This window comes from Peromyscus eremicus, chromosome 9 (genome assembly GCF_949786415.1).
Source record: "Peromyscus eremicus chromosome 9, PerEre_H2_v1, whole genome shotgun sequence".
NCBI lineage: Eukaryota > Metazoa > Chordata > Mammalia > Rodentia > Cricetidae > Peromyscus > Peromyscus eremicus.
The window spans coordinates 67,335,087-67,348,557 of NC_081425.1; the positions used below are offsets into that span (position 1 = coordinate 67,335,087).

The 13,471-nt window shown below is 53.5% G+C and overlaps 1 protein-coding gene across 1 annotated transcript; it reads left to right on the forward strand.

Moving 5' to 3' along the window:
• The first annotated feature begins 694 nt into the window (after nucleotides 1-694).
• On the forward strand, nucleotides 695-10,131 carry Efs (embryonal Fyn-associated substrate). The gene is made up of 6 exons (XM_059273626.1): nucleotides 695-1,247; nucleotides 5,460-5,738; nucleotides 5,983-6,123; nucleotides 6,214-6,951; nucleotides 7,241-7,330; nucleotides 9,188-10,131. The coding sequence occupies exons 1-6, from the start codon at nucleotides 1,230-1,232 to the stop codon at nucleotides 9,620-9,622; spliced, it is 1,701 nt and encodes a 566-aa protein (XP_059129609.1). The 5' UTR covers nucleotides 695-1,229; the 3' UTR covers nucleotides 9,623-10,131.
• The last annotated feature ends 3,340 nt before the right edge of the window (nucleotides 10,132-13,471 follow it).

Consider the following 13,471-nt stretch of genomic DNA (forward strand, 5'->3'; position numbering starts at 1 on the left):
AAACTCTACACCGCCGCGGAAAGGATCGTCCCCTTTCTCCGCAGCTTCCCCTTCCCCCTCCCTCCCCTTCTCTTAATCCCCTGGACTGAGACCCCGAGGGAGGAGTGGGCCCGGTGCGGGGAGGAGAGAGAGCTTGCTGAGTCCCCGGGAGCCGGAGCCCGGGCAGGGGAGGGAAGGGGCGCGGCGTGAGAGGGGTGAGCGGGGCCACGCGCGACCCCGGACCTCTTCTAGCCCTCTGTGTCCGCACCCCGACCCCAGGCGAGCCTACAAGGACCGCTCCTCCCCTTCTCTGCTCCCTTGGCTCGGTGGCCTTTTTCTTCGTTCCCCCAAGATAACCAGGAGCTTCCCTAAGCTCCGGGGCGCGCCGAGGGGCCGGGTCCAGGGAGTGTGAGCGGGGACTGGGTGCCCGGGGCAAAGGGTGGCGCGCACCCACGGGCGCTGAGACCGAGAGGTGCCTGGCGGCCGCCTCGAGAACCCGGCAGTGCTGAGAACGAAGGGTGGCCGGGAGAGCCCGCCTCGGTGCGGGCCTGGGCAGAGCGGCCAGCTCCACTGCCACGCGCTCGTGGGCCTTCGGCGCCGGCCCGCCTGGGCGCTGACTTGGGCGAGTTTGGAGCCACGCAGTGGAGTTCTCGCTCCTCCTCCTCCTCCTCCTTCCCCGCGGGTCCCGCCGCAGTGCCCCGGCAGCCGCGACCACAGTCCTGGGAGCACCGCTCTGCGCCGCGGGGGGGAGGGTTGGCCCCAGGAGTCGCTCGTCCAGCCCAACCACCCGGGCAGCTTCTCCCAGCCCTCGGGGCTAGCCTGAGCTGCCTGGAGAGAGGCGTCGAAAGCAGCCGCAGCTCCTGCCTCTTGCCTCCTCGGCGGCCTGGGACCGGAGCTTTGGGCCCATGTGTGGCCAAGAGGCCTCTGCAGCCTAAGGCCACAGCCGTGGGGGGCCTTGTGCCCCCCGGGAGACCCTGGAGACAGTTTAGATCGCGCCCCTTGGATGAGGTCCCGCAGCGACGCCCAGGCCCGCCCCATTCCTCCTCCTGCCTGGCCAAGCTGCCTCCCTTTTGGAAAGTTTTGTGGGTTTTCTTTCTCTTCCTCCAACTTTGGGGGAGGCATCTCGTCAAGCGCCACAGCTTGGGGTGACCTTCTGGCTTGGAGGCCGGGAACCATGGCGAGGGGCAGCCATCGCTGAAGTCAGCGAAACTGAGCCTGGTCTGACGACGGCGACGCTGGAGGCCAGAGCCATGGCCATTGCCACGTCGGTGAGTCCACCAGGGAGAGGAGGCTTGCCAAGCAGAGACCCCCAACCCGCTCTATGGCACTGTCGCGTTTATTTGTACCCATTCTTTGTGACCTCTTCTCCCAGAAGCTGTGTCCTCTCTTTGTTTTCTTTCTCCCTCTCCCCGTGCCTTCTGGTTCTGGGTTGGCCCCTCCTCCCCTCTCCCTACTCTCTTTCTTTATAGTGGCTGTGGTTAGACGGAGGAGTGGGGGAGTGTAACCCCAGCCCTATCTGCTCTTTTCTGGGTGGGAACAGGTGGCCACTGGTGGTTGGCAGGGGCTCGGGACTGGGAGGTAAGTAAAAGGAGTTTTCTGGCAGAGACCAGGCAGCCCAAGGGAAATGGAAGGCCAAGGAAGCCCAACTCTAGAAGGTTGGAAAAAAATGGAGCCCGTGAGCAAGCAAGGGAACATAATATAGAACAGGGGAGATGGTATCAGCCTGCCTCGGGCCACTGTCTGCTAACTGGGGACAAAGGGAAGCATGCTGAGATTGCAGGAGGAGGCCTACCAGAAAATGCAGTGGCACACCACCACCCCAGTAAGTCAGCCATTCCCTCACCAGTCAGCTAGGCCCCTAGGAGGAGATAGAGTAGGGTGATCACACCCATTATCCATCATTCTCTCAGCAGCTCTGGCCTGGGTTTAGGCAAACGGCAAAGCACGGGGCCCCATTGGGTAGAATTCAAACCTAATACAGGGAGGAGCCACACAGCCCCACCTCTGCTCTGTCCTGGAGTCTGTAGATCAAGCCCATTCCTCCTCACGCTTCTCCAGCCCTTGCTGGGCATTCCCAGGGAAGGCCACCTGCCTCCCCGCACTCTGGCTGTGGGAAGAAAAACTATGAAAGTAAAAAGCATGGACCGCAGGGCACCCACCCTCCTGTTCCCCCGTGAGCATGGTTCCAATTTTCATTCCTTAGACAAAACCCTTTAGTCCCTTGGTGGCAGGGTGCCTTTGGGAGTGCCAGAGCTGCTGTCAGCATCCTGGAGTTACTGTCACCTTTGAAGTCCAGAAGGTGTGGGGGGGAAGGGTATTTATACTAATGAAACTCGCAGGACCGACCATAACAATAGTGACATTTATAATTTACGTACCTGGCCCTGTGCTAAATTTTGCCGTGATCTTTTGATGCGTTGTTCCATGGAGCTCTCAACTTTATGAGGACATGTTACCATCCCAAAATAGGTATTTGGCTATCGATAGAAATTCTATAAAGGAGGAAACTACAGTACAGTGATGTTTAAAACCAGTTTAAGGTATCCAGGCAAGAAAGGGACTCAACCCCAAGACCACCTGCACTTTGTCTTAATCTCTGGCTAGATCCAAAGTACTAATTTCTGGTTTTCGGTTAGAACAAAAGGTGTAGGGGCTGGGGACATGGCTCAGTTGGTAAAGTGATTTCTGCCTGAAATAAGGATCTGGGTTTGATCCCTGGCACCCATATAAAAAGCCATGTGCAGGGGTGTGTACCTGCAGTCCCATCACCGGAGAGGCAGAGATAAGAGGATCCCAGACATTTGTTGACCAGCTGGTCTAGCTGAATCAGTGAGCTCCAGATTCAGACTCTCTCAAAAACATTAATAAAGTGGAGCGTGAGTAAGGAAGATGCCCCCCATCAGCCTCTGGCCTCCTCCTCATGCGTGTGCATACACATGGAAGGGAGAGTACAGAGCCAACCAGCAATCTGTGTTACGTGTTTAGTGTGCTTTCTCTTTGTAGCCTGTATCCTTTAGAAGCTGCAGTATAATCAGAAACAGTGTGGTGCGGGCCAGGCATGTAGCTTAGTGGTAGAGCATTTGCCTGGCATGCAAAAGGACCTGAGTTTGACCCCAGCACCCGGAGGAGGGAAGGAAGGGTGGGTGGTTGTTTGGAAGGAGTGAAAGGGCTGGACAACTTGCCTTCTGGTACATAGCGGATCCCAGAGGACCAGCCTGCTTGTGAGCGAGCAGAGCTTCCTTCTCCCGCCGGCTAGCAGCATCCCGCTGCCGATGGAGATTCGTCTGTCTGTTTGATGATGATGTTTGTTTGTTTGTTTTTTTATAGTATTACAGATTGAACTTAAAGCCTCAAACATTCTAGGGAAGTGTGCTATCCCTGAGTTACATACTCAGATACTTGGTGGTTTTGTTGTTTGTTTTGAGGCAAAGTATGATGTAGCTCAGACTGGCCTTAAACCCCTGATCCTCATACCTCCACTTCCCAAGTGCAGGGGTAACTGGCGTGTGCCACCACAACCCCAGTAGCAAAAGATAGACTCCAGGGCTTTGCGCATGCTAAGGTGACCATTCCACCAACTGAGTTACAACCCAAGTCCCCCAGGCTTCTTCTCATTTTGAGATAGGGTGTTACTCGGTTGCCCAGGCTGGCCTCAAACTTTCAACCAGAGGATGGCTTCAGTCTCCCAAGTAGCTGAGATTGTAGGCCTCTGTCGCCAGACTCAGTTTAATGAAATACTTTTACTTATCTATTTTAGTTATGTGTACGTGTGTATCTGCGTGTGGCTATGTACACATGAGTGCAGGTGCCCACAGAGGCTAGAGGCATTGGATCCCCTGGAACTAGACTAACATGTAGTTGTAAGTTAGACAGTGTGGCTGCTGAGAACCAAACGTGGGTCCTCTGGAAGATGAGTGTCCACTTTTAACCACGGAGCCATCCCTTCAGCCCCTGACTGGAGACTTTTAACTGAGTTAGAGAGTCCATCTGGCTACCTGGCCAGCAGTGTCTGCCTGGCTGTTCTCTGGTGTCTCTGGGTGAGCCACAGCTGCTTGGGATCCTCCTGGCAGTCGGTCATTGAGAAATCACAACTGAAGCCGATAATGTGCTGTGATATTCTGAGTGAATAAAATAAACTCGGGTCTGCTAAAGGACATCATGGAATAAGAGCGCTGAGGAGCTAGAACTGAGGGCGGGCGAGTACAGGAGCCATAGACGCACCTTACTCACCTGGGAGTCACTGTCCCTCTACTCTACTGCTGTGCTAACACAATAAAAAACTTTAAAAGAAAGAAGGGTTGGTGAGATGGCCTAGTAGGCCGAGGCACTTGCGGCCAAGTCTGACGGCACAAGTTCAGTCCCCAGAACCCACACGGTGGAAGGAGCGAACCGGCTCCTGCAGGTTGTCCTCTGTCCTCCACATGTGCACTGTGACACACATACACACAAACAGAATACATACATGTGGAAAGGACATCACACTTGTGGTTGTAGATGGGCCACAGAGAGCGCTCTTGAGAGAGTCTAGGCTCTGACGTCAGTCCACGCTCTGACGGGTGCATCAGCCACATGCCACGGGACCACGCCTCAACCTGTGCCCCGTTTTCCTCTAACATGGAGATTATGAGAACTAGATCTAGTGTAAAGACTGAAACAGTCCCTGGCGCTTTGAGTTTGTGACTTGGTAGCTGAGTTCACGGCCCTCAATGGGAAAAGCTTCGGTTCCCTGCTAGACAGGCCTGGAAAGAGACGTCCTCCCGCTGCCTCTGCCTCTTCTGGTGGAACTGTGTGTGGTTGTCCAGGCTAGGAAGAGCGGTGGCTTCTGTTTGCTTGCTTTCTCAAGCATACCTTAACACTCCGTCTACACGAGGCTTCTTCCAGGCTCCCTCAGAAAGGTGGGTCTCCATAGTTGCTCAGTCTAACATTTACTTGGAGGAGTAAAAGAAATTCTGTTGGAGACCCAAGCGAGACCTCTTCATGTGCTCAACAAACGTGTATGGAGGACCAGTTCTGAGTGGGACCCTACTGTAGGGGTTATGGGGTATAGCAGCCCCTGTTCTTACAGGGCTTTTAGTGTCGTAGCAGAACTCAATAATAACGCAACCTAAGTAATAGAAAGAGTTCTGAAGGAAACAGTAAGTGGATACAGACACGGAATGTGATGGGAAGGGAGTAAAAAGGCCTCTCTGAGGAGACGTTTTCTCAGAACTGAAGGATGACAAAGGATCAGTCAGATGGAGTCAGGAAAGAGTACTTGGAGTAGGGAAAATATAAGTGCAAAGGCACCAAGATGGGAAAGAGGTCAGAGACCGAGAAGGAAGAGGAGTGTGCCCTCCATGACGGTGGCCAGGCAGAGCCTAATCAGGAACAGCTGATACGATTTTTTTTTTTAAGCTTGAATGGAATGGGAGGCTGGTCTAGTCTCTACATGACCTCGTATCTGTGTGTGAGAACTCTCCTCTCCTAACCTCCCCTACCAGGCCCAGCTTGCCAGGGCCCTCTACGACAACACTGCTGAGTCCCCTCAGGAGCTGTCCTTCCGCCGAGGGGATGTTCTACGGGTACTCCAGAGGGAGGGTGCTGGTGGACTGGACGGCTGGTGCCTTTGCTCCCTGCATGGCCAGCAGGGTATTGTGCCTGCAAACAGAGTAAAGCTCCTGCCTGCTGGCCTGGCACCCAAGCCTAGCCTCTCCCCAGCGCCTCTCACCCAGCCTGGCTCATCATGTCCCACCCCAGAGCGTGGCAGTGAGGAGCAGGAGGTAAGAACTGGGGCCTCTCATCATCCCAGGCCTGCCTGGCATTCTTGGCCCACTCCAGGGCCTGGGGATAGGTGTCGGGGAGATCCTGACTGAGTCGTTTAGCTGGCTGATGTTTCTCTGCCACCTGCTTCTAAGCTCAGCACAGGGAGTGTGGAGGGAGGAGGAGGATACAATGTAAGTTCCTGAAGTTACACACCTGTGTCAACCAACGACTTCCACTCCTGACATACTCTTCATCCCTTAGGTGTATGTGGTACCACCACCAGCTCGACCTTGCCCTGCCTCGGGACCTCCAGCTAGATCCTGCTCACCCTCTCCCGAGTCCATCTACAAGGTCCCCAGAGTCAATGGGACACAGCTGACTGCCCCCAGAGATGTGTTAGAGGTGAGAGCTCTGTGTATGTCGGATGAGGGCCAGAATTCTCAGGGGTGGTCTACTGCTGAGCTGAAGGCTAACACTGATCCCTCCCTCCAGGTCTATGATGTGCCTCCCAACATCCTCCGGGCTCCCTCCAACTGTCCGTATGACTCCCCAGCTTCCTTTTCCTGTCCTCTGGCTCCAGTTGTCCCACAGACCCCTGGAGAGGATGAAGCTCCCTACGACGTGCCTCTGGCCTTGAAGCCTTCTGCCGAGCTGGAGCCAGATCTGGAGTCAGATCTGGAGTGGGAAGGGGGCCGGGAACCAGGGCCTCCCCTCTACGCTGCCCCTTCAAACCTGAAACGGGCCTCAGCTCTCCTCAACCTGTATGAAGCCCCCGAGGAACTACTGGCAAATGGGGAGAGCAGGGACACAGATGAAGGCATCTATGATGTGCCGCTGCTGGGGCCGGAGTCCCCGTCTCCAGAGTCCCCCTCTCCAGGAGCGTCTTCCGCCACTGACCTGGACACTGTGGCCCAGCTTCTGACCAAAAGTCCTCCGCCCCAGCACAGGCCCAGGCTGCCCTCCACCGAGAGCCTGTCCCGCCGCCCTCTGCCTGCCCTGCCTGTCTCTGAGGCTCCCACCCCTTCCCCAGCTCCCTCTCCTGCCCCAGGCCGAAAGGGCAGTATCCAGGACAGGCCTCTACCCCCTCCCCCACCCTGCCTGCCTGGTTATGGGGGCCTCAAACCTGAGGGAGATCCAGAGTGCAGGGAGGTAGACGATGATCCAGCGGGCCCTCACAACGAGTATGAAGGCATCCCGATGGCTGAGGAATACGACTATGTGCACCTCAAGGTGAGACCCTGGGCAGCCCCGCCAGGAGGGTCTCCCGAGCTCTTTCCTTCCCTCTGGCCTTCTGCCCTCTAGCCTGGGACTCCAGCACTCATCCACACCATTTGAGCGAGTGCCACATCCAACCCTAATCCCAGCACAAAGCTAAACAGCTGTCCCGGGCAGTGCTAGGCCTGCAAGCTTTGATTCCAGGAATACTTCCCTGAAGGAGGGGAGGAGGGAGGGGCCCAGAGGCCATGGAGGCCTGCAGTCTGCCCCCTTTCCCTACCACTGACACGGGATCCCTCTGCAGGGTGTGGATAAAGCTCAGACTTCTAGACCCCTGGATAAAGCTTTCCCAGCGGATCCCGAATTGCTGGAGAGGGGGCTGCCGGAACAGCAGGTAAACCTGGAGGGGTGTGCTAGACAAGACGGACTGAGCCTAAGGGAGTAGATAGATATTCCTGACCAAACGGTCCCTGAGATGGGGTGGGGCGGGCCTGAGATGGGAAGCAAGGACAAAGCAAAGAGGAGTTAGTCAACAGAAGGTGCTGGAACATGGCAGAGTTCAGTGGGAATTTAGGAAAAGAGGGAGAATGTGCTGGAAAGAAGTCAGGTAGCTAGGAGAGCAGAAAGAATTTCTGGGCGATGGATCAGAGCTGGCCAGGTGCCTTCTCTCCAGCAGTGAATTCCTGGGTTCCTAAGAGACTAAGCTGGGCTCCACCACTGAGTAACCTGGGGTTCTGTAGCAATTGCTTTATCCTTCTGGGCCTTGAAAGTGAGGCATTTTCCTCAGCCCCATTTATACCTGAGTTTAGCCAAGGCCAGGAGGCTGAACAGTAGCCCCCCTGTTCATCAGGTATTTCCTGAGTCCCAGATCCTGTGCTAGGAAGGCTGTATGTGCCATCACGGTCACAGGTAATGCTCATGCGGTACTTAAACCGCATGCAGTACACTGTGATAAGCCAGTTCAACATTTTGTCTCAGTTGGTGTTCACCGTATCCCGAGATCCAGGCTAGACCATCTAATAGCTAACCTCGTGTGGCTTCTGAGCGCTTGGAATGTGGCTAGTCTGAACTCAAGTGGGATGTGTATCAGAGGCTGGTGCGGTGGTTTGGTGGATAAAGGCACTTGCTCCAAGCTTAATGACCTGAGCTGGACCCTTAGGACCCACATGGTGGAAGAGCTGGCTCCCATAAGTTGTCTTTTGACCTCCACATACATGCTATGGCATGTTTGCAACACACATGCAGTCACTCACACTAAATAAATGTTTAAAAACTAAAATACAGCCCAGCAGTGGTACTGCACGCCTTTAATCTCAGCACTCGGGAGGCAGAGGCAGGCTGATCTCTGTGAGTTCGAGGCCAGCCTGGTTTACAGGGGAGATCCAGGACAGGCACCAAAACTACACAGAGAAACCCTGTCTCAAAACAAAACAAAACAAAACAAAACAAAAAAAACGTATCAGGGTTCTTTTTTTTTTTTTGGTTTTTCGAGACAGGGTTTCTCTGTGTAGCTTTGCGCCTTTTCCTGGAACTCACTTGGTAGCCCGGGCTGGCCTCGAACTCACAGAGATCCACCTGGCTCTGCCTCCCGAGTGCTGGGATTAAAGGCGTGCGCCACCACCGCCCGGCTTTTTTTTTTTTTTTTTTTTTTTTTTGTGGGTTCTTTTTTTAATACAGCCGTGACTGACTGAACTCACAGTAAGCCTCCTGTCCCAGGGCCCCAAGTACTGGAGATACAGGTGTGAGCGACTATGCTCGGCTCAGACTTGATTTTGCAGAGCTGGTATGAACATAAGTCAGTTGATCACATTTGGATGCTCTGACTTTTTAAACATTTGGACGTAGATAACGTTTTTACTTTTTTAATGTGGCTGCTAAAAACATGGCTTGTGTCGTTTACGGTGGACGGTATAGAGCGCCACTCCCTGGCTGGCTTTGCTTGTTTGTTCTCGAGATACTGGGAGTCAAGTGCAGGCCTTACCCAGACTGGGCAAGTCTCGGACAAAGAACCCCATCCCCAGCTCTAGGCTCCAGAGACAGAGAACCAAGGAAATTCAGCGACTTCTCTGAAGTTGCCTGTTTGAATCCAGACCTCTCTGTCAACTCTGGGCCCTTTGCTGCTGTCCCTGAGAATCTCAGTTCTCTGAGGGTGAGAAAGAGCTGAAGGGATCGCACTCAACAGGGAGCAGAGGGCATGAGGGACGCCGGCCTTGCCGACCCTGTCCTCGCTGACCCTCCTCTTGCTCCACAGGAAGTCCCGTCCCCCGAGGAGCCGCTGGTCCTGTCCACTGGAGACCTACAGCTTCTGCATTTCTACGCAGGGCAATGCCAGAGCCACTACTCGGCCCTGCAGGCCGCCGTGGCAGCCCTCATGGCCAGTACCCAGGCTAACCAGCCGCCGTGCCTCTTCGTGCCCCACGGCAAGCGAGTGGTGGTAGCTGCTCACCGCCTGGTGTTCGTTGGGGACACCCTCGGCCGGCTGGCAGCCTCCGCGTCTCTCCGAGCACAGGTTGGGGCTGCAGGTTCAAGGCTCGGCCAGACTTTGCGGGCCACTGTGCTTGCTGTCAAGGGGGCCGCCTTGGGCTACCCGTCTGGTACTGCCGTCCAAGAGATGGCGCGATGCGTAGCAGAGCTCGCGGGGCAGGCCCTGCGCTTCACCACCCTGCTCGCTGGCCTGCTCCCCTGAGCGCCCGTTCGTGCAGCCTTAGCTTCCCCTGCCTGCCAGAGCCCTGCTCCATGTTGACGGTAGCTAGAGGACTCTGCTTGAGGGAAGGAGAGGGTCCTTCCCCTTTTCATCTCTTTGGGTCATCTCAGCCACTCGCCGAGGCGTCTCTTCCCGCCTCCCCCTCCCCATACCTACTGCTTTTTGTATGAGCCATTTTGTATAAATTATTTATATTTAATATTTCTCGCCTTGTCCTCGTCAGCCTGGGGTAGAGGTTGCTGTACTGCCTTCTGCCTTTTGGGGGGTTTGGAACACGGAAAGTCAGGTCGCTGAGACTTGGGGCCACACAGAGCCTCTCTCCCGTTTCTTGGCTGAAGATGACCAGCACCTCACTCTCTTCTGAGAGTGGGCCAGGGCAGTAATTGCCCAGAATGTAATAGTCTGGGGAACACTGGAGGGCTCGACCCCTCACAGGTCAGGCAAGCTGGCCACGGGCATGGCATGTACCTCAATAAACCCTCCGTCTGGTTCCCCGACTATGCTTCTTGAGAGCCTGAGGGGGAAGACCTGCACCCCTCACCATTCCTGTGGGACACACAGGATGAGGGATAATTTTGCTCCTTCAAAATCTATTCGGTAGACTAGTCCTCAGCCCCTGCAATGGGCCAGACAAAGTTCTACAGGTACACAGTGAATGTACTCTTCCAGCAAAACTGGGGTAGACGTCAAGTCAGTTACTGTGAGTGCATTAAGGAAAAACAAACAAACAAAAAGCCAGGTATCAGGATGCATACCTTAAATCCCAGCACTTGGGAGGCAGAAGCTAGTGGATCTGTGAGTTAGAGGCCAGCCTGGTCTACATTATGAGACCCTGTCTCAAATAAGTTGTTGGTGATGGAAATAATTGTGTGATAAGAGAGACTAGGTGAATGGAGTGATTGGGGAGGGAGATCCTGACCAGGAAGGCTGGGAGGTGATTCCTGAGCTGACACAGAATGGAAGAACCAAATAGGGTCTGTGGCTAGTGCCTCCAGACTTCGTTGTCACGTGATGTCATTGAAGAGGTGCAGATGCGGAGAATTTGGCCACAACAGCCTCAAAAGGTCCCTCTTTCAAGAGCACCCCAACTAGAAAGGTAGCCTCAGTGTCCCACCACAGGCCAATGCTAATCAACCGAAAAGCTGCTGGTGGCTGATTGGCGTCCTTAGGTGACTTCCGGAGAGTCCATCCCTTCTGCTTTACTCGGGTCCATCGCTTAGAGTAGCTGAGACCGCAGATGAATGCAGGAGGTTAGAAAGCCGCGAGACTTTGATGCGATTAGAGCCCATGGCTTAAATGACATTCACGCCAGCCATTAACCACAAGAGAAGGCAGCCATCGTCGCCTTGGCTGTGGTGTCCCAGGAACCTGGCTCGGTGACTGTGTCAGGGCACCTCACGTTTCAATCAGACTCTTTGGATCTTAGCACCCCTGTGCATCTGCTTCTTCGGTTTTGAGCACCTTTCTCATCCTACCTGAAGGAAAACATTTTCAGATATGGGAGCCAACAAATTCACCCGATACATTGAAGGCCATCCCCATCTCCCAGATATGCTTTCCAGAAAGGACTCTGAACTTGGAAAAGGGGTCGTCTTCAGTTCATATCTTAGATGTGTCATGAGTTCAAGTCTTAGCTGTGTCATGTACTTGTGTGTCTGTAGGTAAATCACCCCTCTCCCGAGTCCTGCCTTTAGCTTTAGTATGAGGGTGATCAAAATGGTCTTACAGGATTTTGGAAAACAAAAAAATGCATAAAATTAAAGAATTATTAAGCTGGGTTACCAAACATCTTTACTCCTAGCACTTAGGAAGCAGAAGTAGGTGGATTTCTGTACCTGGTCTACATAGTGAGACCATGTCTTTAAAAAAATATTAAGGAATTGTTTCAAGATAGAGGATTGGAGCCCAAATAGCCCCGGTGAATTCAGGCCATAAGAAGCACAGTAATTCTGAGAGACACTAAGGGGAGATGGTCTGAGGGTACTTACGTCAGAGAAGAGTTGCCTGTATTTGGGAAATTTCTGAGCAGAGGAAGTAATGAAGGAATGATTCTGTGGCCTAGACTTCTTCCGGTGTGGCTTGGGAGAAAAACAATAGCATAGGATTTCTTTACTGAGACTTGATACTCCTTTTTGGACTTCTGTGGTTGAGGGTGACATCTGTTTGAGGAATACATGCCTAATTTTAATATCTGTATGCCTGGTTATCCAGTTGAAAATTACTGGTTCCAAGCCGGGTGGTGGTGGCGGCGGCGGCGGTGGTGGCGCACGCCTTTAATCCCAGCACTCGGGAGGCAGAGCCAGGCGGATCTTTGTGAGTTCGAGGCCAGCCTGGGCTACCAAGTGAGTTCCAGGAAAGGCACAAAGCTACACAGAGAAACCCTGGCTTGAAAAACAAAAAAAAAAAAAACAAAAAAAACAAAAAAAAGAAAGAAAATTACTGGTTCCAGTTCAAGGGTCTAGATAATGCCAAGATTGTGCATTTTTAGCAGTCTCGCAAGCCATGCGGATGCTGTGAATCCTTCAGCCACACTTTGCATACCAAGTCTGGGGCTCAGGAGAGGTTTCTTGGAGGCAAAGATGCTTCACCTGACAGCGAAAGGATGAGGGAATGTTGAAGAAGCCCTTGAGCATAGGAACCAGCTTGTGCAAAAGCCCTGTGATGCTGGAAAAAACGGAAAGACAGCCAGCCGGGTGGTTGAAATGCGGAGTTGGGGGGGGGGGGGGAGAAGTGGAATGTGGCTACTGAGGGCACGTGACCAGGCATGTAGGCCCAGGTGTGCATTGTCTGGAAATGTTTTCCTTGGTGAGAGAAGTCATTGAAGGCAGTTGAGCCGGAGACACAGTCAGACCCCCGTTTGGGGGCCTGGCAAGGTGGTTCGGCATGCAAACTTGGCAGTCACCCTTCTCCAGAATCCATGAAAAGATGGAAGACCTCTAAAGTTATCCTCTGACCTCCAACATACGCAGCGTGTCGTGCACACCTACCCAGACACAGCACCACTTATACACTAATAAATAAAAAATTTAAATCTCAAGTAACAGATGGGGAGAAAGGAAGTGGGCTCAGAACACCAGTTGGGAACTCAGAGTACTACAGTCCACCTGAGCGAGAGAACTATAGAGGGAGTAACACAGGTAGGATCTTGTGAGGGACGTCATGAGGTGAAGAAGGCATTCCAAGGGCAAACAGCGAACATCTGACCATGGGTGGCTGTTGAGGGTGCCATTTCCTCAAAGAGGGAAGCCTCCGAAGATACCCAGATTATGGGGGAGGGTGTCTCATGATTCCTCTCTTGAGGACTGAGAGAGAGAGACATTCAAGGTTATGTGGGTTACCAAGAGGTTGCTTCACTGACCCAGGACTCTGAGAAGAGGTGGAAATAGGAAACAGGTGTGTATTGTCTGGGTCGATGGTGTCTATGCACATAGCACCGAAGCAATGGTGTGAGATGAGAAGGTAGGCATAAGCTCTAAGTGATGCTGAAGAAGAGGAGGAGGAGCATGTGACTGCTGTGGAGAAAACAAGCCAGGAGAAGGTGAGACTTGGCAGCCAAAAGAAGAAGTTTAGAAGATGAGGTGGTCAACAGTGCCAAATGTTGCTGGAAAATGGTGAGTCAATCAAGTTGGGTGTGTGGAAACCCAGAGACCTGTCCCCCAGCAGAGCACTGAAGCTAGAGAGCGACGCACGCACGGTGCCAACCAATTCCTCCATCTGCATAAACCATCCTGCAATTACGGAATTACATATCTGCCTCCCCTAGAAACCACCTCTAAGGCTATCTTGTCCATCCTTTAACCCTTCAGACCTCACGGACGGCCTGAGATACAG

Excerpts from the sequence above, each read along its gene's own strand:
- Efs (XM_059273626.1), top strand. Across the intron at positions 6,124-6,213 it reads CCCCCAGAGATGTGTTAGAG|GTCTATGATGTGCCTCCCAA; the intron begins GTGAGAGCTCTG and ends CCCTCCCTCCAG. Across the intron at positions 7,331-9,187 it reads GGGGGCTGCCGGAACAGCAG|GAAGTCCCGTCCCCCGAGGA; the intron begins GTAAACCTGGAG and ends CTTGCTCCACAG.